Source organism: Argentina silus (assembly GCF_951799395.1).
Source record: "Argentina silus genome assembly, chromosome: 20".
Taxonomy (NCBI): domain Eukaryota; kingdom Metazoa; phylum Chordata; class Actinopteri; order Argentiniformes; family Argentinidae; genus Argentina; species Argentina silus.
In genome coordinates, this window is record NC_139674.1 from 7,226,984 (window position 1) to 7,250,959 (window position 23,976).

General features: G+C 46.9%; 2 protein-coding genes across 3 annotated transcripts; one reads left to right on the forward strand and one right to left on the reverse strand.

The window, feature by feature from the left end:
- Positions 1-300: 300 nt before the first annotated feature.
- On the reverse strand, positions 301-16,970 carry golgb1 (golgin B1). Of its 2 annotated transcripts, none has more exons than XM_083692485.1 (22): positions 16,663-16,970; positions 15,393-15,480; positions 15,011-15,181; positions 14,674-14,796; positions 14,275-14,439; positions 14,025-14,147; positions 13,803-13,916; positions 12,909-13,617; positions 12,696-12,772; positions 11,510-11,579; positions 5,966-11,144; positions 5,466-5,889; positions 5,007-5,240; positions 4,048-4,872; positions 3,725-3,897; positions 3,380-3,539; positions 3,020-3,142; positions 2,589-2,723; positions 2,284-2,384; positions 2,095-2,166; positions 1,807-1,897; positions 301-1,643 (listed from the first exon to the last, which is right to left on the reverse strand). In XM_083692485.1, exons 2-22 carry the CDS (start codon positions 15,468-15,470, stop codon positions 1,506-1,508), a joined length of 9,285 nt encoding a protein of 3,094 aa, XP_083548611.1. In that variant the 5' UTR covers positions 15,471-15,480; positions 16,663-16,970; the 3' UTR covers positions 301-1,505. The 2 variants fall into 2 exon arrangements, with proteins under 2 accessions (XP_083548611.1, XP_083548610.1); XM_083692484.1 differs by having other exon boundaries at positions 2,589-2,759.
- A 2,588-nt stretch (positions 16,971-19,558) lies between these two features.
- guca1aa (guanylate cyclase activator 1Aa) lies at positions 19,559-22,154 on the forward strand (the record flags this gene model as incomplete). Its single annotated transcript, XM_083692486.1, has 4 exons — positions 19,559-19,756; positions 21,250-21,399; positions 21,500-21,593; positions 21,976-22,154. The coding sequence occupies 4 exons, from the start codon at positions 19,559-19,561 to the stop codon at positions 22,101-22,103; spliced, it is 570 nt and encodes a 189-aa protein (XP_083548612.1). The 3' UTR covers positions 22,104-22,154.
- Positions 22,155-23,976: the final 1,822 nt, after the last annotated feature.

A 23,976-nucleotide genomic window follows, 5' to 3' on the forward strand; every position in this document is an offset into this window, starting at 1 on the left:
TTCTTTGACTTCATTCTGAAACAGGCAGGTGCAAACTGTCTGTTCCTAGTCCCTCAAGTGGGCTGTGCTTAAAAATGCCCATCACCAGAATCATCCTCAATCATCACAATTCATACCACACAGCCCTTATACAAGGTAATTTACAGTAACGTCAATAACAGTGGAGGAAAACTTAGTAACAAGATGTGAAGTGAGACAATAATATAAAAAGGACAAGTTCTAGAGTAGTCAATAGTTTTACCAGCAGTAAGTGATGTTTTTACCATACAGTGTAGATAGAGATGGATCTGTAACTGCATATAAGGAAAAGTTTACCGCTTTAATGCATAATCAATAATCAATAAATAATGCTATATAGTACAGGAATAAAGATCTGATGGACATGATGCATAGTGTTACACTCAAACATATTTTCAGCTGGAATGGACCTTCTCATGGATAACACTGCACCTGAATGGCAAATTAGTCTGCCATAAAACCAATCGAAAAAACCCACACATCTGTGCAACAATGGGAAACTCAATTGGATACACAAGAGAAACTCTGATCCATTACACACACACACACACATAAAACATACACGCCTACATACAGTACAGTCATACATGAGTAAAATATGCCAATGCCAATGCATCTCTTTAATGAAGGTATAAAGAGGGAAATAAGAGAAATATGGTCATGGTCAGCCGGAATGTATTGGATCATAGCGAGTTGCACACAGTTCAGTTTGTGTCCATCAGGGGAGGCTGGTGATGCCAGAAATTGTTGAAATGCATGGAATGGAATGTGAAATGGTATCAAACTGCCCTCGTTCCGTTCCATGCATCACAATGAGGCCATACTTCGATTTCCGCCTGCACCAGCCTCCCCTGTTGTCCATGTGAACACAGAGTGAGAGAGGAAGAGATTAGGAACATTTCCACAAGACCTGAACCGCACACCATCCAGCTATAAAGTGATCCTTTTTAATCAAATCTAAATGTACCTAAAACACCACTAATGCTATTTGCTTGAAACACTAAACTGTGAGAATCTATGTCATATGTGTGTATATTATAGGCTTTATGGGTTCTAACCCAAATACATTAAAATCTGCATACCCATATCCCTCTATAGCAATCAAATAAATTATGCTTTTGAGGTAGGGCAGTACTGCTTCTCTTTTCCTCTGGCATAAAATCTGACCAGCTGGCCTGCGGTTTTGAACAACAAACATAAATTGTATATCCTTAACATAACATATTATATGTTCAACTTGAATAAAATCAATCATGGCATTGGGTGTTTTTGACAACAGGTTTATAGAACTATTCACTTTGGGCTAAAAGGCTAAGACACATTTATGTTGTGGTTTTGTATCAAAAGTGCATGTGTATGTGTGTTGAGTGATGAGTTGTCCTCTATAACAAAGGTATTGAATGTAACATTATATTATAAGCATCTTGGAGGCGTGGGTCAGTCTGTGTCACATGTCCTTTGTCTCTCCTTCTCTCAGGGAGGGGCTCTCAGAGGTAGCCCCCCAGGCAGAGCAGCAGGAGGACGTGCACAGCGAGCAGGTAGAGGGAGACCAGTAGGGGGGTACGCTGGCGAGAGCAGAAGGCCCCACGCAACATCCGCATCACACCTCGGCCACTGCTCCGGGTCTGGAACAGAGAGAGGAAGGGGGGAGAAGTGTGGAGTGAGTTACAGGAGTCAATACAAGACCTAAATCTAAATCATTATAATACAACACTGGCATAGTGAGGTTGAGGCTTTATGAATGTACACTATTCTGTCAGTCAATACAAGAGGTCAGCTGGTGCTTACTCGAGTGATGCCACTCCCTGGTGGCTCAATGAGAACAGCGGTCTCGGAGAATTGCCCTTCGTTTGGGGAATGCCATTCACCCTGTGTGTACCTAGATGAGTGAGATGAGAGATGCTGAATATACTACCAAGACGTACAGGACAGCACTCTGAGAAATACACAGCAATGCAATAACAAACGTTCCCTGATACTATTCCCTGAAACAAACAAATTTGAATGATATTTCTATGCTCTGCCCTGACAGGTTTCTGATATTATAAACTGAAGCGGTGATAATGAGACACATACTGTTTGAGTCGATCGTGGGCGCTCATCAACTGCTCCTCGAGATGCACCCTCTGCTCCTGCTCCTCATCAAGTCTAATAGAATTAGAAAGCACACTGAAAAGTTTGCTTGTGTTTGTTGTTGGGTGTGAGAATACAGTATGTGTATGTTTCTGAGGGTGGTATGGTGGTGACAGTAGTAGGTGCTGATACCTGCGCTGCAACTCTTTGCACTCAGCCCTGAAGCCCTCGCTCTGAGAGGGACCACTGCGCTCCTGGGGAGCCCCGGGGGCACTGTCCACTTCCCCAGTACCCTGGAGGTCCCAAGCAGAGTCTTAGAAACATTTGCATCAAATCTAACATCTGGGAATTCTTGAACCCCTTCAATACAAGAGTAAATGTAGTTCCTCTTTACCATTTAGACCACAAACTACTTTTTAAAATATATTTTCAGCGTATATATAAAGGAGAGAAAGTGAAAGAAGCCAAGCACAGCAGCAATCCAATTGCATCCTGACCTTGCTCTTGTCTTCATGCAGTTCCTGGAGCTGCCTCTGGAGGTCAGTGCAGCGGCTCTCTGCCTCATCCAGCCTTTGGGAGCTGCCTCTGAGCTGGAACGATAGAGAGCTCTTCTCCTCGGATACCTGGGAGAGCTGAGAGGAGGGAGGGAGAGGCAGGGGCTGAGCAGACTGTTCACACACATGGATATGCCCACACACACACACGCATGCATGCATGCACGCACGCACGCACACATGAACAGATGAAAACAAAAGAGGAGAAAAAGAGAGTACATGCAAAAAAGCACAGGGAGAAACAGATGAAGTACGTTCCATGCAATTTAGTATTAAAAGTTAGAATGTTGTGATAATTGAGATAGTATGGTAGTGTGGATACCATAGGGTTGTAACACAATGGGGGGGGAACAGGGGAACATTCTGGTCTCTACCTTGTTACTGAGCTCTGTAATCTTCTCCTCTCGCAGGTCAAGATCTGTCTGTGGGTCATGCAGCGGACCACTCTCTGATTGAGGGACCTCAACGTCAGTGGACATGTCTGTTCCGAGAAGTGGCTGAGGACAAACAAGAAATAAATATCCAAAGAGAAGAGATGACAGAGGTAGCCCTGGAGAGGAGGACCTTCGGAAAAACTCATTGCTGAGGTAAGGGACATGACCCACTGCTAGCATGGTGGCAGAAAGCTTAAAGGGAACGAGAATATGGACGCTAAACCTGCAGGATTTTTATGTTTCATCTATTCAGGCTCACCACAGTAAACCATAAGATCATAAGGTGGTGGCAATCCTGACCTCTCTCTGGTAGTGCTCCTCCAGTAGGTTGGTCCTGGGCATGCGAGCCTCCTCCAGCATGGCACTGAGCTGGCGTACCTGCTGGTCTCGGTCCGAGAGCGTGGCGAGGGTCTGCTGCTTCAGGAGCTCTGCCTGGGCCTGCCAGTCTACACTCTCCAGCCTAGAGAGAGCATGCGCACATGTGCACAGACACACAGACACACACATAGAGTAAGCCACAGACTGAAAGAAATAAGGTTCGAAGCCAAGACACAGACGCATGTAAACCTGCTCCTGCACAAGTTTGAAGATAACCCTAACTGGACATGACGGTATGTAGCTCTTTGTGTGACTGGAATGACTCACCGGAGTATTTCAAGTTCCTGCTTCTCCCTCTGCCTCTGTTCATCTTCTTCCCTCATCCTAGCCAGCATCTCCTCAGCCCTCCTCCTCTCCTCTTCCAGCTCCTGAATGACTTTAGCCAGATCGCCTGCTCCCAGTCGAATGAGCTGTGAATGCTGAAATTGCAGCTGTTCCAACTAAAAGAGAGGGAAAAAACCCCCCCAACATGTTTTAGATATATTGGTAAATAAAAAAAGAAGCTATGGTGCCAATGTGGTTGTGTTAGTAGTGCTTTTGTGGCATTTGGCGATATTTCTACAATAACTCAAACATAACTGGGTGTTTACCAGTCTCTCCCTATCGTTCTGCAGGGCTGACAGTGCATTCTTCAGTCCCCACACTTCCCCTGTGGAGCCTCCAGGGCCTGCGGGCGGTTGTTGGCCCCCTGCCCTGCTCATCTCCTCCACTCGGAGGCTCAGCTGGTCTCTGCTGTTCTGCAGGGACGCCATAGCCTGCCCAAAAGACTGGTTCTGGGCCCGGAGCTGGGCAGACGCCTCCCTCTCCTCCAGCAGTATCTGCTCCAGTGTCAATATGTCCCGTGCCAGCTCGGCCACCCTCTCCTGGGCCGTCTCCGACTCTGTGCGCATCACCCCTCCCTCCCAGCGGAGCTCCGCCAGCTCCTTGCCGTGGGTCGTCTGTTCCTCCTTCTCCAGGCGCAGGCTCTCTTCCAGGTCCTCCACCTGCCCCCTGGACGCCTGCAGCTGCTCCCTCAGCTTCTCTACCTCTGCCCCGGGAGCGTCTCTGCCCCCCTGCCTGCCTCTACTGCTGTCCCCAGCCTGGCTCAGGGTCTCCCTCTCCACCCTGTCTGCCAAAACTTCTCCCTCCACCTCTCTGCCTCTCTCCAGGATCCTCAGCTTGGCATCCAGCTCCTCTCGGTCCCTCTCCAGGGATGCAATGCGCTCCAGCTGGCCAGCCAGGAGCTGCTTGTGTTGGGAGTCCTTCATGCTGAGGACCTGGTTCAGGTCGTCCCTGTAGCCATGTAGTTGGGCTGACAGCTTGGCCTTCTCTGCATGGAGGTCGTCCCTCTGGACCAGCAGGGAGCGCAGCTCCTCCTTCAGGCTGTTGTTCTCCCCAGCGGCCTCCTGGATCAGCCCATCCTTCTCCATCATGACCTAAGTCACACACACCTGTTACCTCCCCATCTATATTTGAATTTTACATACACCTTTATACTCTTTGAGAATTTGCTGTCGAAATAAAAACTGCTGTAAACACTGCTGTAAATAACATGTTATCATGATTTTACCTTCAGATGTTTCTCCTCCAGCTGCTTGTACATGCTGAGGACACGGTCTCTGTCATCCTGCAGAGAGCCCATGGCTTTGGTGAAAGCGTCCAGCCTGGCTTTGCTGTGGCTGCTCTCCTCCTCTGCCTTCCGCAGCCTGTCCTCCAGACCCCGCACTTCCTCTCTCCTATCCTCCAGCTCCTTCTCTGCCTCAAGGGCTCTGCTGTCAGCCTCCTTCCTGGCTTCCTCAGCAGCCTGGGGGGGGGGGGAGCATTTGAAGAGAAACAATGAAGAGGATGTAAGACGAGGTTTGAACTTTCAAGTTGGTAATACAACTCTAAATACTACCACCAAACACCACAAATATTAAGTAAATCATTTTTAGCACCCTACTTTGATTATAGAGTAACAACTAACAGCTTTTCATGACAAACATAACACATAACATAGTGCAGAAAGATAAGAACAATTAATGCATACCTGTGTTACAGCTTGCTCCTTCTCCCCCAACAGTTCCACCTCTCTCTTTTCCTTCTCACTCAGCTCTGTCTGCAAGATCTCTGTCAGGGTCTTGGAGGAGTGCAGGTCTGTCTCCAGCTGCTCGACACTCAGGCCCAGCCTCCTCTCCTCGGTCTCCCTCTCCCTCAGCTCTGCCCTGGCCTTATTGACATCACCCTGCAACTTCCCCACAGCTTCATCCAAGGCCTGAGCCCTGTGACGGAGCCCCTCAGCCTCATTCTCCAAGGAGGCAAGCTGGGCACGAGCCTCAGCCAGGGAGCTCTCTGCCTGGGCCAGTGCCCGCTGCAGCTCCCCCCTCTCCTGTTCTAGGGCAGCCTGGCTCTCCCGGAGTCTCTTCTCCTCCTCCTCCCACTTCAGTTGCAACTGCTCATCAGCTTTCTGTAGTCTGGAAGAAAGACCATACAGTCTATAAATAATGCAAAAACAACAACATCAATGCAATCAGAAAAGGCTATGCTTACCTGTCCACTGCAAGCTGTAGCTCTTCTCTCAGAGTGGTCTCTCTCTGCAGCTGTTCAGCCAGATTGCGGGCCCTTGTCTCTGCCTCCCTCACCTCGGCTTCCTTGCCCTGGAGGGTGCCATTGAAGCGGCTCTCCCACTGCCGGGCCTCATCCAGCACGCGGTCCCGGTCATTCTGCAGGGAGGACATGCAGCCCGACAAGGCAGCCAGGCGTGCCAGATTCTCATCTGAGCGGGCCTGCACCTCCTGGGCCCGTCTCTCAGCGCCCTCAGCCAGCTGCCTGATCTCCCGGGTGGCCTCCTCCTGTCTCTCATTCTCCCTGTAGGCATCCTCCAGCCTAAGCTCAGTTTGCTTAAGCTCGGCTCCCAGCCTGAACCTCACAGAGTCCAAAGTCTGCTCTGCCTCTGCTTTCATCTCAGCCTCCCTCTGCAGAGCTGTTTGCTCACAGGCTGTCTTCTCAGCCATGGCCTGGCTGGCCTCTCTCTGTGCTTCACCTAGCTGGGCTTTGCAGCTACTCAGCTCGGCCTCTGTCTCCTTCATTTTCTCCACTGCCTTGGCGGTCTCCAGACGGGCTTTCTCCAGTTCACTGTGGAGCTCATCGTAACCAAGCTGCATAGCCTTGGCATCCCTGCCTAGCTCGCTGATCCTCTCCTGGTACTCGATGCAGTCCTTCTGCATCTGACGCACCTCCAGCTGCTTCTCCCTCAGTAGCTCTTCCAGCTGGCGAACCCGGCTCTGGCTGCCCTCTTTGATCCTCTGGGCAGATTTCAGCTTCTGCTCAAGCTCCCTCTGCTTCCCTGCCTCAGCTTCGGCTTCCCCCCTCTCTCTCTGGGCCTGCCGCTTGTCCTCCTCCAGCCTGGCTGCCCGGTCACTCTCACTGTCAGCCAGAGCCTCTAGCTCTGCCCGCTCCCTCTCCAGCATCTCCACTTCCCGTTGCAGCTCTGCCAGACGCTCCCGGCTGTCTGACGCTTCCTGCTGGTAGCCAGCGATGCTGCCGTTAAGCTGGGCCAGCTGGTTCATCAGACGCTCCTCCAGGTCGTCTTTCTCAGCCTCAAGACTGCTGAGGAGCTCTTTAAGCTGGGCTTCCCTTTTAGAACTCTCCTTACTCATACTCAGTTCCCTCTCTTCACTCTCCTGAAGGCGCTGCTCTAGAGAGGCCAGTTCTGCATTAAGTTCAGCCTCTCGCTCTTGCCTGAGTTCCTTCTCTGTCTGTAGGGTTGTCTCCATTTCCCTCAAATTTTCCTCTAACAGAGCATGTGCACTTTCAGACATTTCCATCTTCACTGTCTCCTCAATGGAGTGCGTTTCTGGTGCAGCGACCTCTGACTCGATGGCCTGACTCTGTTGCTCGATGTCCTGTGGCTGACTCTCAACAGGTTCTTGGGTAACTTCAGCCATAACTGCAATTGACTGCTGGGCAACAATAGCCTCCTCCACCACAGCATCAGAGCCTGGAGTTGTAACAAGAGTTACATTGGTCTCTTTCTCTAGCTCTTGGGCCAGCTGTTCCCTTAACTCAACAGCCTGCTGTTCTAAGGTGTCTCTCTGTGCGGTAGTGGCAACTAAATCAGCTTTCAGAGCCTCCAACTCCTCTTTTAGTCTTTCAATCTCCATCTTGAGCCCCTTGTCCTCTCTTGTTATTCCTTTCTTCTCATCCAACTCCCTAAGCCTCTCATTCTCCTCCTCTAAGTCCATTATTTTCTGTTGCTTGGTCTTGGCAAACTTCCTCATCTTATCTTTGTAAGAGTCTACCTCTTTCTGGGCCTCCTCTTTTAGCCTCTCTGCCTCTAGCCTGGCTGCGTCATGGGTCCTGACCCTGGCTGCTAGTTCCTGCCTCTCCTGCCTGGCAGCTTCCAGCACACGTCTCACACGCTCTGCCTCATCACTCACATTCTCATAAGACTTAAGCAGAGTTTCATACTCATCCTTCATCCCCTCCACCTTCTCCTCCCATTCCTTGCATGCTCGGGTAGCTTCCTCTTTGGCAGACTCAGCTTCTTTTTTACAGGCGTCTTTCTCTGTGAGCATACCCTCCATGGCCAGCTTAAGGCTCTCGCAGGATGCCTCTAGACTCTGGTTCTCCACCAGGGTCCTGTCCACCTCTTCTATCAGCTTCTCTTTCTCTGCTCTCAGCTTCTCCAGCTCAGATCCCTTAGCCTCTATCTTCTGCTGCAGCTCTGCTATGACTCTTTCAGTAGAGGCCAGCTCCTCTTTCTTGTTCTTGTTCTCTTTGAGAGCATCTTTGCGGGAGATGAGGGCAGCCTGGAGCTTCCGCTGAAGCTGCTGAATCTTGGCTCCGCTGTCCTTCTCCTCCTCCTGTCTCTGGGGGACCTCAGCCTCCAGCCTCTGGCTCTTCTCCTGCTCGGCTCTCAGGCTCTCCTGCAGGGAGGATATCAGCTGGTCCTTCTCAGACACAGTCTCCTGCATGGATCGGAGGAAGGAGTTCTGCTCGCCCAGCTGCTGGCTCAGCTCCATAATCTCCTCATTCTTGCTGTTCAGGAACTGTTTGAGCTTCTCCACCTCAGTCTGCACAATGGAGATGGGGGACTGAAAGTCTGTGGCATAGCCCTGGGTCGCAGCCTTCACCTCTGTTCTCAGGGTTTCTGCATGGTCCTCAGCCTGAAGACACTTCTCCCTGAGTGTATCCATCTCATCAGACACAGAGAGACTCATCTCTCTCAGAGCCTCTAGCTCTTTACCCAGCTGGAGGAGCTCACTCTCCTTGAGTAACAGGCTGGTCTGGGTCTCCTGCAGCTGCCCCTCCAACCCTGTACGGGCAATCTGCTCAGTCTGAACCTCCTCTCTCAGAGCTTGCAAAGTGGCCTCTTTCTCTGCTAAGTGTAGCTGAGAGTGATATTCATCACTGGTACTTGGCTGATCCCATTGTTGTTGTGCTTCAGTCTCAGGTGCAGCAAAGTCCACCCAGTCTTCCTGGACCCAGTCTCCTGGCACTGGCTTCTTCAACTTCTCTGCTTCCGCCTTTGTCTTCTGCTCTGCATGGACCTCCTCCTCTGTGTTTTCCTCCCTCTGTGGCTGCTGTTCCTCAATCTCTCCTAGTCTAGTCAGCAGCCTCTCTCCCTGCTCCTCAAAACGCTCTAAAAGCTCATTGTAGTCATCTTTCTGCTGCTTTAGCTGCTCACGGTGGTGTCTATCCTTTTCTTTAGCCTTGCGAATGGTGTCCTTGCGAGCGTCCTGGGCCTCCTGGAGTTTCTTCTGAAGTGATTCACACTCTGACTCCAGGGATGTCACCTGGGATTGCAGCCCAATCATTACAGCTCCAGTGTCGGCAAGCCGAGTCTGCTCAGCTTCCTCACTCAACTTGCGGTTGAGAGCAATGGTCTCTGCCAAAACTTGGTCCTGCTGGCTGATTCTCCGTTCCAGAGTCTCAACTTCCTCTTCTTTGGATCTCAAGGCTTGTCGGACCTCGCCAAATACATCTATATCTTTCTCTATATCTGGTTCACTTGCAGGAGCCTCCTTTGTTGCTTTCGCTTCTTGCTCTTTCCTTTTTTCTGCTTCCTTCTCATACTCCCCAACTCTTCTCATCAACTCTTTACGCTGCACCAGAGCTGCCTGAAATTTCTTTTTAAGAGTGGCCATTTGGGTTGTCAGCTCTATATTATGCTTTTGTAAACAAGCAAATTCATCATCTACCTTAACAGTGCTCTCCCCTCTCACTTCCTGCTGCTCATTTCCAGCTCTCTCCAGCTGGAGTATCTGCTCCTTCAGCTTCTTGATTTCACTGCTAGTCAGGAACTTCTCCTCTCCTGCCTGGAGCAGTTTGGCAGACATATTATCACTCAGCTCCATCATTTCCTGTTCTTTCTGACTGAGGCACATCTGCAGTTCGCTTATCTCAGTGTCCTTCTCAGATAATGAAGCATTGGCCATGTCCTTTGTCTGGCAGAACTCCAGCAGGCTGGCCTCCATGTCTTGGAGCTTCTGCTCCAGCTCAGATGAGGTGAGCTCCCTGTCGTCCAGGTGGGCATTCAGTGCCATCATTTCTTGTTCTTTCTGAGTAAGGCGCAGCTGCAGTTCACTTATCTCAGTGTCCTTCTCAGATAATGACGCATTGGCCATGTCCTTTGTCTGAGAGAACTCCAGCAGGCTGGCCTCCATGTCTTGGAGCTTCTGCTCCAGCTCAGATGAGATGAGCTCCCTGTCCTCCAGCTGGGCACTCAGCATCCTGGCCTGGCCCTCTTGCTCAGAGAGAAAGTGCTGAGCTTTGTCCAGGTCTGCCTGCAAGGCCTGGATCTTCTGCTCATTGGAGCATGCTTCAGTCTTTAGGCTGGCCAGCTTCTCTTCCAAGAGTTGCATCTCAGTACTCTCCCTTTCCACCTCAGAACCATTGTGCTGGGTCAGTTTGTCTATCTCTGTCCTTGCTGACTTCAGCTCTTCCTCATAACTTTGGGCTCGCGACTCAACCTCATCCTTGGCAGATGCTAGTGACTTAATCTCATCCTCCAGAGCCTGGTTTCTCTCCTGTGAGGCTGTATCTGCCTCTCTCAGTCTCTGGAGCTCAGCCAGGAGCTCACTGTATCTCTTCTGGAGCTCCACTGCTAGGGTCTGGGCAAACACCTGGCCAGGGTTCGAGTCGGAATCAAAAAGAGATGCCCCTTGCTGGCTGAGATTTACCTGGACTGTCTCACGGATGACAATTGATGAGGACTTCACCTGAACTGTGGAGGGTTCCTGCTCAGTGCTGGTCTCCTCCCAGGACTGCAACTGAAGCTGCCCAAAGTCCTGCAGTATGGAGGGCCACTCCTGGCCTCCATCTTGGTTCACAGCTTCCAGGAGGGTCCAGCTGCTATGGGCCACCTCTGAGTCACTACTGGTGACCATTTCATCCGAGGAGGCCCCCTTAGATTCTCCCGGGGACTCGGACTGCGGTCCAATGAGCTCAGGGCTGCTCTCAGTATCAGCAGAGACTGAGAGGACTGAGCTATCCTCCGCCACCAGTGTGGTCTCGTCCTCTGGGGTGTCCTCCAGGAGGTCTGGTAGCATTGTAGGGCTGTCATCAAAGGCCCTGAAAGTATCATGGTTCTGGTCTGGAATCTGTTCAGTGCTACCTTCTGACGCATCCCTGGAGTTCTGCTCTTCAGCCTGCGCAAGACGGTCTCGCAGGGCAGCCAACTCATTGCCTTTTTCCAGAAGCTGCCGCTCCAAAGTCAAGATTTGAGCTGAGGTGTCAAAAGAGAAGAAAAATAATAATGGTCAGTCAGGTCAATGGTCTTAGAATACATGATTAAATCATTAATGATTAATCTCCAAATACAATATTTTTCATGTTGTCAGAGTGAAAACTTTACTGACGCTAATGTCTATTGAAACACACCACACAGTCTTTCAGGATTAACCACAGCCTGTGTGAGATGGTTTACGGATACGCCTAACCTAGCTGTCAGCGAGGCCTTTGACAAGTACACTGTGTCTAGGTCAGAGCAAATACATCAATAGAGGGTGTGTGCTAACAGGATGCCTAACTGATCAAAGTCCTTTTTCACTGTCAATGAATAAAACAAACACTAGACAAAAAAAACCTCACCCTTTTCAGCATTAGACAGATCCTGCACAGATGGGTCAATCACATGCTGGACCAATGATTCAGCAGAAACCTGGGAGGGAAAGACAAAGGCCTCAGTTATTTCCGAGCACATAAACAGGAGGTTAACTTTATGACATTATAATACATTAATCCCAAATCGAAGTCTGACTGTTCTGCAAATAGAAGCGAGTCAACAACTTTGTACGGTTGCATTGTTGTTACACTGTAGTTACACAGCATGTCAGCCAGCCCAGGTGTGAAGGTCAGCTGAGGCTGCAGTCATAATAGAGGATCAGTGGAGAAGGGATTAACATTTCCCTGACCCAAATGGCGGGAGGACATTCTCCGTCAGCATTGACCCCAACCATTGTATCTGTCCGTGTCTGCCCACTCTGAGACAGATAGGCAGAGGAAGGCCTGACCCTGGCCCACGTGTTAGGGGAGTTGCCAGTTGGGCTGGCCCTCAAGAGAAAGCATGGCTGACACTCTTGACTGTGCAATCCTCAGAGTAAAGGAAAATGAGAGTTCAGATAACATTGTGTACACATAGGACCCAGGCAAAATGAGGAGAGTTTATATCTATTCAGCACAGTCAACAACTCTATTTAGAAATGAAAATTGTTCTTGTGCAAACACTCTGGCAGAAAAGGGTGTTATTTCAACAGCATTCTCGGTTCACTTGAGGCTTGGCTGACTGCAGCAAAAATAAAACTCTCTTACGAGTTGTTTCATCATTGCAAATATTGTGGGACCTTGTAAGACCCATCTCCCGTTTACACTGACTACACTGAGGCTAGGGCACTGCAGGTTAATCTGATGATTTAAAAACCCTGTCACTGTGAATAAATCCTCTATTTGGTAAAATCCCACGAATAGAAGTGCCTAATCTGAAATTTGTGTTTGAAGTAAAGGTGTCTTATATCAATATAGTTAGTATGATAGTAGCCTAATGGTGCCCAAATAATGTTTCTCTTTAGTCAGAGAAGGTGATTCTGTGCGCAACAGGGACACAGTGCTGTAAAACAGAGACAACCAGAGTGTCATAGTAAAAAGTTTATGAATAAACATCTTGCTTCATTTGCAGGCTTTTACATTACTCTCCTTTTATAGAGGGGCGCTGCATCATTCGTGGGGGACAACATGTTTACAATACACTTGTTTTTGAGTTTGATTGATCACGACTCACCACTCCAATTTGCTGCTCCAGCTGTTGTATCCTGGCAAATCCCTCTTTCCCTTCGGCAGTGCTCCTATCGAGTTGTTCTGAAGGAGAAAAAAACAACTTATTAATACTTGATGTTAATGCTGCACGCAAACAAGCTGCAGGGTGTCATGAATGCTTTAGATACTCCAACCAACATTTTGGTTTAAATAACAATTCAAAACCCTGTTCCCTTACCACGCAGGTTCTCCATAGTTTCGGTGACCTGCGCACAGAGCTCATTGCTCTCCCTCTGCTCTTCCCCCAGCCTCCAGAGTCGGGCCTCCACGGCCTGTAGTGTACCCAGGAACAGGGCTGGGTCCGTAGGGACTGGGCTCTCCTCCTCTGCCCCCTCCACATCTCCTCCAGACAGGGAGCTTAGGCCCCTCCACAGCTCAGCCAGGACCTCTCCAGCCCTCTGGCCCCCTTCCAGCTCCTCTCTGAGGGCAGCCAGCTCCCTCTCTAGCCGGGCCAGTTCTCCTCCCTCTCTGGTTGCCCCCTCCTCCGACTCTCTCTCAACCAACTCCAGTTTCCCCCTTAGCTCCTCGAGTTGCGCAGCACTGCTCTCTGCTTCCAACTTCACTTTATTCACCGCCTCCTCTCTCTCCTGGTCTGAGTTCTCCAGTCTCTCTCTCAAGGCAGCAAGTTCACTCTCCACAAGGACCATGGCCTCCTTGCCTTTGCCCATTTCTTCATGGCTGGCCCTCTGTGAGGATTCCAGTTTTGCAATCAGTTCTTCCAGCTGGGCTGCTCGGTCTCTCTCTGACGCCTCTAGGGTAGCCCTGAGGACTCCCAACTCTGCCTCAGCCCTGCTGGTCTGCTGGGCCCAATGCTGCCTCTCCTCCTCCCTCTGCCTGTCAGCTTCAGCCAGCTCCTGCTCCATCTCACGGAACTGAGCAGTGAGAATCTGCAGAGAGAGAGAGAGAGAGAGATAAGAGACAGAGATAAGAGAGAGAGATGTGAGAGAGAGAGTTCTCAAAAACTTAGCAAGGTGGTGGTAAAACAATTATAATAAAAATAAGTTTCAGGGTCACTCTCCTAAAACATGCTGATTTGGCCAAAGTGTCAGGCAGCGAGACAGCATCTCTGTACCCGTTTCTGCTGATCAGCATTGTTGAGCTCCTGCTGCAGCATCTCCAGGACCTGGGAGCGTGAGCGCATGGCCTCCTCCTGTTCCTCGCAGCGGCGCTGGGCTGCACGCAGAGCCTAGAGAGGTAAAGACACGCACGTAAAGGGGTTTAGATCTTGACTAAAAGGAGTGTATAGGACCAGGCTGACGTGAGAGAGCGTACTACAAAGAGTCAAAGGAGGTACCTGCTGTAGCTCAGTGGCATCCTGACTCTTCCTTGTGACCGTCAGCAGCTCTTCCTCATGTTTCTGGATCTGCTCCTGGAAGCGAACGTCCTTCTCGCAGACTACAGTCTGCAGCACTCGCAGCTACAGGAATGACACAGAACTCAGTAAGCACCTCAGCAGACACTTTTTTAAAAACAGAACTTTTTCAATGATTAAAACGTTTTGTTTTCAGTGATTTCAATGTTACAACAACACTAAGTAAGTGCACCTGTTCAGTGTGGGCTTCCTCTTTCTCACGACAGAGCTGCTCGGATGTCTCGAGCCGCTCCAGCAGGGCCCTAAATGAAGACTGTTCCTCAGACAGCTTCAGCCTCAGCTCTTGAAGCTCTTCCTCTACTGCAGTTGGAATGGTGGTGAAGGAGCTGTCAGGACTCTGTTGTAAACAGAGGGAAGGATCACACACAAAAAATCATGTGAAATGTTTTGGATTTGAGACTGTGAGATCATCCCTACGCTGTAAACCAGAGGGGATGTCAGATGTAGTATGTATTGACTGTTGTGTGTTACACAAATAAATGTTATAAATATTTTACTGTATATTTTTCTACAAGCCCATTATAGGCTACATCACAATATACATTCTGGCAATGAACTCTGCATCACCTACCTGAGTAATATTTGATCCTTCCTGCCCCTTCAGCTCAGCAATCTGTTTGCTAAGGGAGGCCATCTTGGCTTTAGCCTGCAACTTCAGTTTGGTGAAGCGGGCGTCTGCTGTCTCTCTTTCACTCTGTAAACACACACCAACAAACACAGCATTCAAACTCATATTACAGAAACATCATCATATAAGTGTATTTACTTACCACACTAATTATGTCATATGAAACAATGCATTTTTTATGAAGCCATAAGGGCCAAAAATAGGCTATACATAATGCACATGATCCATATGTTATAACAGTACACACATACACACACACACGCACACGCACAGCCCTCACCTTCAGCTGTGAGTCAGTGGTGGCCAGCTGGCTGTCCTTCTCCCTAATCAGGTCTTTCAACTGGACAACAAGCTGCTCCAGTTGGGCCAGTCTCTCCAGGGTCTCCTCTGATTCCAGAGGCTCCTCTGAGCCTGAAGCCTCAACAGGCATGGTCTGGGGGACCAACACATCCTGCACCACAGGGCCACAGGGAGAGACGAGTGAATAAGACGTTGGGTGGCCAAAGAGTTTATCCACAATTCCCAGTCCCAGTCCCACAATAACCCTAACCCTACTTACAGTGCATACATTTTTTGTATATATGGTCCCACGGGAATCAAACCCACAACCTTAGTATTGCTAGCACCAATGCTCCACCAATAGTTAAGTGACATCCTCTCACCTGGGGGTCCCCATCTGGGCTCTCTTCTCCAGAGAACTCCAACAGGGAGTTCACTCCCTTGGCCAGCCGGTTGAACATGTGGCCTATACTGTTGGTACACAAGCAAAAATGTTAGGCTTGGGCTGAAGGTCCATCCCTCCCATACATGATGCACTATTAGAGGTATTTCTAGAGCATATTTCAACTGACTGTATTGGTTGACATGTGCTGTATGCAATATCATATTCAAAAAGGTTTACCAAAGGTTTCTAAATGGCTCCATGCCCTAGTGTCATATAGGATCCATAATCAAATCAAACTGACAGCACAAAATTGCTGCTTCACATGAGTACGAGTCTGCAGAATGAGACATAATTTTGAAAGCTCCCAAGATTCTAGAATTAGTTTGACTACATCACAATAGCTGTGGCAAAGGCCTGCAATTGTTGCCTCACAATGCTTGATGGTGATTACATTTTGAAAGCTCCCAAGATTCTAGAATTAGTTTGACTACATCACAATAGCTGTGGCAAAGGCCTGAAATTGTTGCCTCACAATGCTTGATGGTGATTACATTTCAGTGTATAGACTGGATTCTTATAAGTGAGGTGAGACATATATTTCCATTGGTTAATAATTTAGGGGTGATGACGATCAGAAGAACAAGAACAATACATGTTAATCCAACTGGTTAATCCAAGTTTCACCCACTCAAAGTCAATAATTGCATGCATGAGCAGTTTTATAATGACTAATGATAGATCTTCTGTTGCCCAAGGTCCCAAAAAGTGTGAGACTTGGGTTCGAGTGCGATGAGTTGCTCGAGTGCTACCGGACAGAACCGAGTGCTACCGGACAGAACCGAATACTACTGAACAATACGGACATTCGACTGCGGCTGCGTCACTTCGTTTTGTTCACTAAAGCTCTGTAGAGCAAATACTGTTGGAGAGATGGATGGATTACTTTCAGGACATTTGACAGTGATGTCTCTAATCATCATTCATAGTAAGAGTATCTAAAGATGCTTCATGATCGTGTTACGATTAATTACGGTAATATTGCTTGGGCTTTCGTAAAGATGTAACATCTGACAAACTGATAGAGCAAGCTAACAACCACATAGCTTTTCAGTGCACGTACTGTATTGTCTCGTAAACAAGCAGCTAACATTCCAAGGAGAGCAATCAAAAACATCGCCCTGCCTTGAATTTTTTCCAGCTCATGGCAGCTTCTCTGAAGTGCAATTTTGGAAATGGTTGGCTGTTTGTTGAAAGAGCAAGGGACTAACCTGTATGAGTGCTTCTCAGATACGTGTTTCTGCCTTTATTTGATATATTTCCTCCGTTGGTTTTCTGAGCATAGCCACATCATCAAACATCCCGGAAACAAAACTTACCCTGCCCAGCACTGATTGGGTAGTCGGATCTGCGCAACAGCAAGGGGGTGTCTACAAATTCTTCAACTGTTTACAACTGTGTTTTTCGGAGTCTGTTTTAGGGACATGGACATTTACAAAACGCAAAATGTGCACATGAACCAAAACATGTAGATTTTTGTCAGATTGTGCTTGCTTTGTTCTATTCATACTCCGCTTTACCTGATCCATCCTAATTTATAATAGGATGTCTGGTGGACATGACCTAAGGGTCAATCTGAACCATGGCAGACAACTGGGAAGGAGCCTCCTCTTGCTTGCTCACTACATCACAGTGTTTGTGGTCTTTGTTGCTCGATCTGTGAGCTGGGTGATTGCAGTGATAGAGTGGACCACAATGTTTGCAAGACACACTGCATCTGTGTTTGACTCCATCTACAGACACCTGCACTGGTGGCGTAAAAGTGGCAATGGGATTACCAAAGAGATCTGCCCTGGCCCAGACACAGAATCAAAGTGACCAGAATGTATTTAGTCTCTAACCCAAGGAAAGGAATAAATAGTACTTAAATAGTACTTACTGGAACGCCTGGGCAACAGCCAAGACAGTGTCCTGTAAATGGGTCCCAAAAGGAACTGAAGAAGCAAGTTCACACTGATCTATTGAGAACATTCACTATATGGGAGAGAGAGTGGGCAGAGTTTGAGGATGGGAGGTGCACACTGACATCATTTATTTTATTTTTTTAACTATTGTCTTTTTAAAGGGAAATAGGCCTATGTATTCTATGGCCATGTAAATACCTGTATGCAAGTTACATGTTTGAAAATCTTTGCTAAATACATATCATATGTTGCTAGAATGACAAGGTGTACATTCAGTTACAGGAAAGCTTTTCTAAAAACACTAACTGAAGGAAATAATGAAAGAAAGGCTCAGTCATAAGATACACATCTCTGGTATTTAGGTGAAGCATCCCTGAGGTGAAGCATGCACTACCTGCAATATCTGTCGATATAAATCAGGGGAGGCTGGTGGAAGCAGAAATCGAAGGATGGGCTCATTGTAATGCATGGAATGGAACCACTCCTTGTCCCGTCCTTCGATTTCTACCTCCACCAGCCTCCGCTGATATAGATAGTGCAGGGAATGTGAAGTATAAAGTATGTATGGGTCTTTTCTCATATTTGAATTACACTGTGTATCAGTCATTTGAACCAACATTCTGGTAACATAATTTGTAACAAAGTTGCTCATATAACATTTGTAGAAAACATATTTTTTTATATAAACATCTTTAATTTAGAAATGTGTTGAAACTGAAAGGCATTCAACATTGTCAATAATAATCACTTAAGGATCTCTAACCACTCATATATACAAAAAGCACTTAAGAACCACTAACCATTGTTCCTCTACATTTCTGTGAGTTTCAGTACTACAGACATACTGTACTACTGTAGTATATTACTTACTTACTTAGTATATAAGTAAGAACCTATAATTATAGCTGACAAGTTGAATGATGTGCCAATGTTTTACTTAGGACCACAGTTGAATGATTGCTGTATTGTGCATTGTGCTAAACCTGCTACATTGTGCTAAACCTGCTACTGAGATTTATAAAAAATAAAAATGTTTGGCATTGTGATGCAAATACTGTATGTTCTTGCAGAAAGCAATCACTGTATTGGTCATGATATACTAATTAATAACTCAGGCCTACTTGGTGTATGAATTTAAAGGTACACTCACCGAGCCCTTTATTAAGAACACCTGTACACCTTCTCATGGTGGAGGTGGTGTAATGGTGTGGGGAACGTTTTCTTGGCACACTTTGGGCCCGTTAATACCCATCAATCATCGATTGAATGCCACAGCCTATTTGAGTATTGTTACTGACCATGTGCATCCCTTCATGGCCACAATGTACCCATCTTCTAATGGCTACTTCCAGCATGATAATGCACCATGTCACAAAGCAAAAGTCATCTCAAACTAATGGGTTCAGTGTTCTTCAGTGGCCTTCCCAGTCACCGGATCTGAATCCAATAGAACACCTTTGGGATGTGGCAGAACGGGAGATTCACAGCTTGAAAGTGCACCTGAAAAATCTGCAGGAATTGCGTGATGCAATCATGTCATGATGAAATCTCAAAGGAATGAAACATTCCTTTGAGATTCTGGTCCATGATAACATTACATTTACATTCATGGCATTTAGCAGACGCTTTGGATAAAGGCGTCTGCTAAATACCGTAAATGTAAATGTAATGTCATCATGGACCAGAATCTTAAAGGAATGTTTCCAACATCTTGTGGAATCAATGCCACGATGAATTGAGGCTGTTTTGAGAGCAAATTAGTATAGTGTATCTCAATAAACATATTCACTTGTGCTCTGTGAAATCATTTGTATTGAACATTTCAGGGTTGTCCCCAATACAAACATTAGGGAGATGTATATAATAACGTTATGTATAATGCCCCTGTTCCATGGCCATCAGTAGACAGTCTTCCTTTCAGCCAATGGAGAACCTTAAGCCCTTTATCTGCTGCTGCACCTGGATTATAGCCAGTGATTAGAGACAGGAACACTGAGGGCGTGGCCCATCCTAGCCTGGTACAATAGCCCCTGTCTAGCACCCACGTCCTCCCAAAGTCCCACTATTGTGTGACTGTGAAGGGCGATACACTCCGCTTCACAGTAGACCAATCGGGCTCCAAGGGCGAGTGTACAGTAACTACCTCAGGTCAAGACTCCTTCTGGCTCCAGCTGTCTCACATACACAACATCAACCTATTGACATGGGAAACTCTACTGGGTCCACCGTGGACGACCTGCAGGCTGTGGAGATGCACCTCTGGTATAAGAAGTTCATGACCGAGTGCCCCTCAGGTCAGCTCACTCTGCACGAGTTCAAGCAGTTCTTTGGGCTCCGAGGGCTTGACCCTGAGGCCAATGCCTACATCGAGCAGATGTTCAGAACGTTTGACATGAACAAGGTAAGCAGATGCTACATTAAAACTATTAAGGTTGGGTTGCTGCATGATGAAACTATGCATGAAAGTTAACTAATAGAAGTTAGGTACAGTGGGAGGGTTTATTTAAAAAAAGGGGGGGGGGGGGGTACGTCTTGTTAACAGAGGTGTGTAAGAAAATGATTGTCTGAGTTGTAAATGCAGTAAATGCACAGACTAGGGTGTGCGTGTACCTCCATATTACCGACAATGCTGACAGCAAAACAACAAAGCTACTGAGGGGGTAAGGGGGTCCACTATTTTTCTCTATTTCTAAAGACACAGGTTTCCACAAAACCAAACCAAACTTAGCATATCATAAGTTGTGTGCCGGGGAAACATATATTAACAATGTCAAAAGTACAGAATCCCTTCAATCCAAAGGGTTTATAATGGTTAGAACGAGACAGAGTTGTCAAGCTGCTGTCTGGCTCAATATTTACACTGCTATAATTAGTTACCCTGTCAGCTTCAATCATAAAACCCAGTGATTTGATTTAGCGTTGGGATTATCCCTCAGAGAGAATACCTTGTGGTGTGATTGCTATTCTGTCACTCCAGCAGGCAGCACCAAGAGGGCCAACTGGTACCTCAATTATTTAATTTAATCTTTATATTATTAGAGGCCGAAGCGTGTCCATAGTGGATAATTATGCATTAAACCTTCATTTATTTTTCTACTTTGTGCCAGAAACAGCAGCTATAAGCATTTAAGTTTTTCCATTTGTATCAACAGCACTGAGCAGTTTTATAGGTGCACCTGTATTAGAGGTTGCCAATCAGAATGTCCACTGGGTGACTCCTCGCTAGGGACAGCACTGGGTGACTCCTCGCTAGGGACAGCGCTGGGTGACTCCTCCCTAGGGACAGCGCTGGGTGACTCCTCCCTAGGGACAGCGCTGGGTGACTCCTCCCTAGGGACAGCGCTGGGTGACTCCTCGCTAGGGACAGCGCTGGGTGACTGGCTGCTATTAAACTTTAAGATATTGTGGACGGTGAAGTGTACAACACTGCCTGGTCATTCTAGCATAATTACAGACAGAGTAAAAAAATCAAATCAAACCGTATTGGTCATGTACATTGCATAAGTGAAATGACATCAGTGACATAGTGAAATGCTTTTATGAATCTAGCTCTAAGTCAATGAATCAACAATACAATATAATAAGGTAGTGATGAAGCAATAAGTAATAATAAAGCAATGACAGTGGTAGTGCAAAAGTAGTGCAAAAGGGCGCGGGGTGTAGTAGCACTGACTGAGTATGATCTAATGTAGTGTACATGGTGATACCGTATGACACTCTTAAATTAGGGACCTGGATTGTGGAGTCTGTGGAGAAAGGGTATCAAGGTAAAGCTGAGGGGGGCATGCCTAACCAATTCAGGTGTTTTAACTAATGCTTTCAGTCCTCTTGATTTTAGCATGACATTACAGATTCACCTACCTCTAGCTGACAGACTTTTACTGGCTTCTACAGGACGGCTACATCGACTTCATGGAGTATGTGGCTGCTCTGAGTCTGGTGATGCGGGGTAAACTGGAGCACAAGCTACGCTGGTACTTCAAGCTGTACGATGTGGACGGCAATGGCTGCATTGATCGACATGAGCTGCTCAACATCATAAAGGTATATACTGTAATCAGATAGCCAGTGCTGTGCAACGTAGGCTATTTTATGTTGACCAAACAAAGGCAGGCTAACTTTCTGGCTTTTTTCCCCTCTTCAGGCCATACGTGCAATCAATGGGAGCGAATCCCAGGATGTAAGTGCAGAGGACTTCACCAACCGCGTGTTTGACAAGATTGACGTCAACGGAGATGGTGAGTGTCTTTTAGAGCTGCATGTTTTGGTTCATTTCAGCTCAGCTGAATTTCAGGTCAAACATTCCTTGATCTACCAACAGCCTACATCTTAATTAAAACAACACCTTGCTGAGATCAGCTGTAATAAATCAGCTAATAAGCCTGGCACTCAAAGTGCTGTTGCATTCATCAGGTCTGTTACTTTTTAAAATCAGTAAATCCATTTACCTAGAAGCAAGAAATCAACACTCTAACCATGTCATAACCAGAATGACCAATGATCCTAATCCTATCCTCACTCTGAGAACTCTGATACTATAGAATGGCTGGTGGCAGAACCCATTATTTACTGTGCTACAACGCTGATTTTGCTCATCTAATTGTGGCCTTACGTTTGCAGGGGAGCTCTCCTTGGAGGAGTTTGTGGGTGGGGCTCGCACTGACGAAGACTTCATGGAGGTGATGATGAAGAGCTTGGACCTCACCCACATAGTGGCCATGATCCACAACCGAAGGCACAGTGTTTAGGGTCTCCGCTCAGACTCCCCCATCTCCACCCCTGAGCTAAACTTGAACTCACACTTGCAATGGGTCACCTATGAACTGAGCTATGGAGCCCTCTGAGCGGGCTGAACAGTTTGTTCCGGCTATCAGCAATCCCCTACGTCGGTTGGTAATGCTACAGGGGCCATGCTTTGAATGCATCACGTGTCACTTGAATCCACAAGGGTTTACATGAGGATGAGGTGATAATGCACTAAACTTGCATAGATGACTTGTCCTTGTACATGATCCCACATGATGAGGGATGATCTCTCAGACTATCAACTGACCCTGAGACAAGTAGGTCATAACTAAATAAGCTAGGGGATAACAGAGATGGTGGTGGTGACTACCTGTACATTCCTAAAATATTTTTACTTGATTAAATCCCCCAGTCACAAATTCAGAGAGGACTATACTCATATCTATATCATTTGAACACGAGACATGTCTCATTGGCATCCATCCATCTACAATTGTGCTCACTTAAAGTAGGTTCCACCCAGACACACAGTCACAGAGCTGTATCCAGAGCTGACTGAGTTGTCACAGCTCAAATGAGTAGAGATCCTGTCCATTCTGTGCCATGGCTGAAAAGACAGTTCCTCATAAGAGGACAAGTACTTCTTATGAACGTCTTCTCGGTAGGGATGTCCTTACCTTTATTATACAAGATGCACTTTTGGCCAAAAAACAAGACATCAGATCAGCCCCAGTTGCTATAGGAGATTAAAGTAGCAGTTATAAGCGCTTTCTAGGACCCAGATCAAGCCTACTGTACCCCTGGGTTAAAACACCATGTTCAATGGAGAATCTCCACCATAGACGCTTTTTAGTTCAGGGGAAGGCTTCATCTGAGTCCACAAAAACAGCTTAAAGAAAAAAAGAAGAAATTAATATTAATTAATATAAATATTAACTCTTGAGGTAGTAAATCATTGATTAGAAAGTATATTTTAATATGTTCTGCTAACTTCAAATATGCTGCCTGTAAATCTGCAAGTCTTTGAGAAAACATGTGTGCCTGTGAAAGTGTGTGTTAGATGCTATGCTTAAAAGGTGCTCTCAATGGATATTGATCTTTAGGATGATCTTTATACAAAACCGTAGCCTGCTAAACTTGTGCCTTCTGTAGGAAGACAGCAGCAATTGTTTAAGAAAACAGCTCTTGCTTACATTTGTACAATAAAGATTTAAAAGATGTTGAAATCTGAGGTTATTTTGTGTCATCTAAACAGCTTTGAAGGAAAACTAATTGCCTGTTATTGGTTTTGCAATAAAACACATTACAGTCTCTGAGGCGAGGGAGACAGGATGATGAGTCATACTGTGCCTCCTGGTTGCCATGACAATCATCATTTCCATGGTAACACCCAAATCTGAAAAAGGCACTACAAAAGGTTACACTGAAATGCATCTGAATGATTTGGGAGAGACCGGGACCAGGACAAATAGTCTCAAAAACAGCAAAAAAACACATGAAGATGTAAACATGAATACATGTTTGTCTGAAGAAGGAGGGGAATAGAGGTCAGTCAAAGTTAAGACCTAAACCACCAAAAAGCCATTTGATTACCTATAGCTCTGCAGACAGCCTACACTGGGCTGCCCTGCACGGCTGACAGCGTGAAACTGATTACAGTCAGGTTTTAATCCATCTTAATCACCTCAAACACAGCCGCAGACAGATCCTGAAGCTAAAGAGGGCATTGTCATCAGTAAGGGGATTCACTGGAACACAAGGTGCTGGATATTGACAGGTAAACTGCAACCCAGCCAACACAATAATCCCTGCTACTCGAGGTCTTGAGATCTGTCATACACTACAATGTACTGTTTCCACTGATATGGATAACAA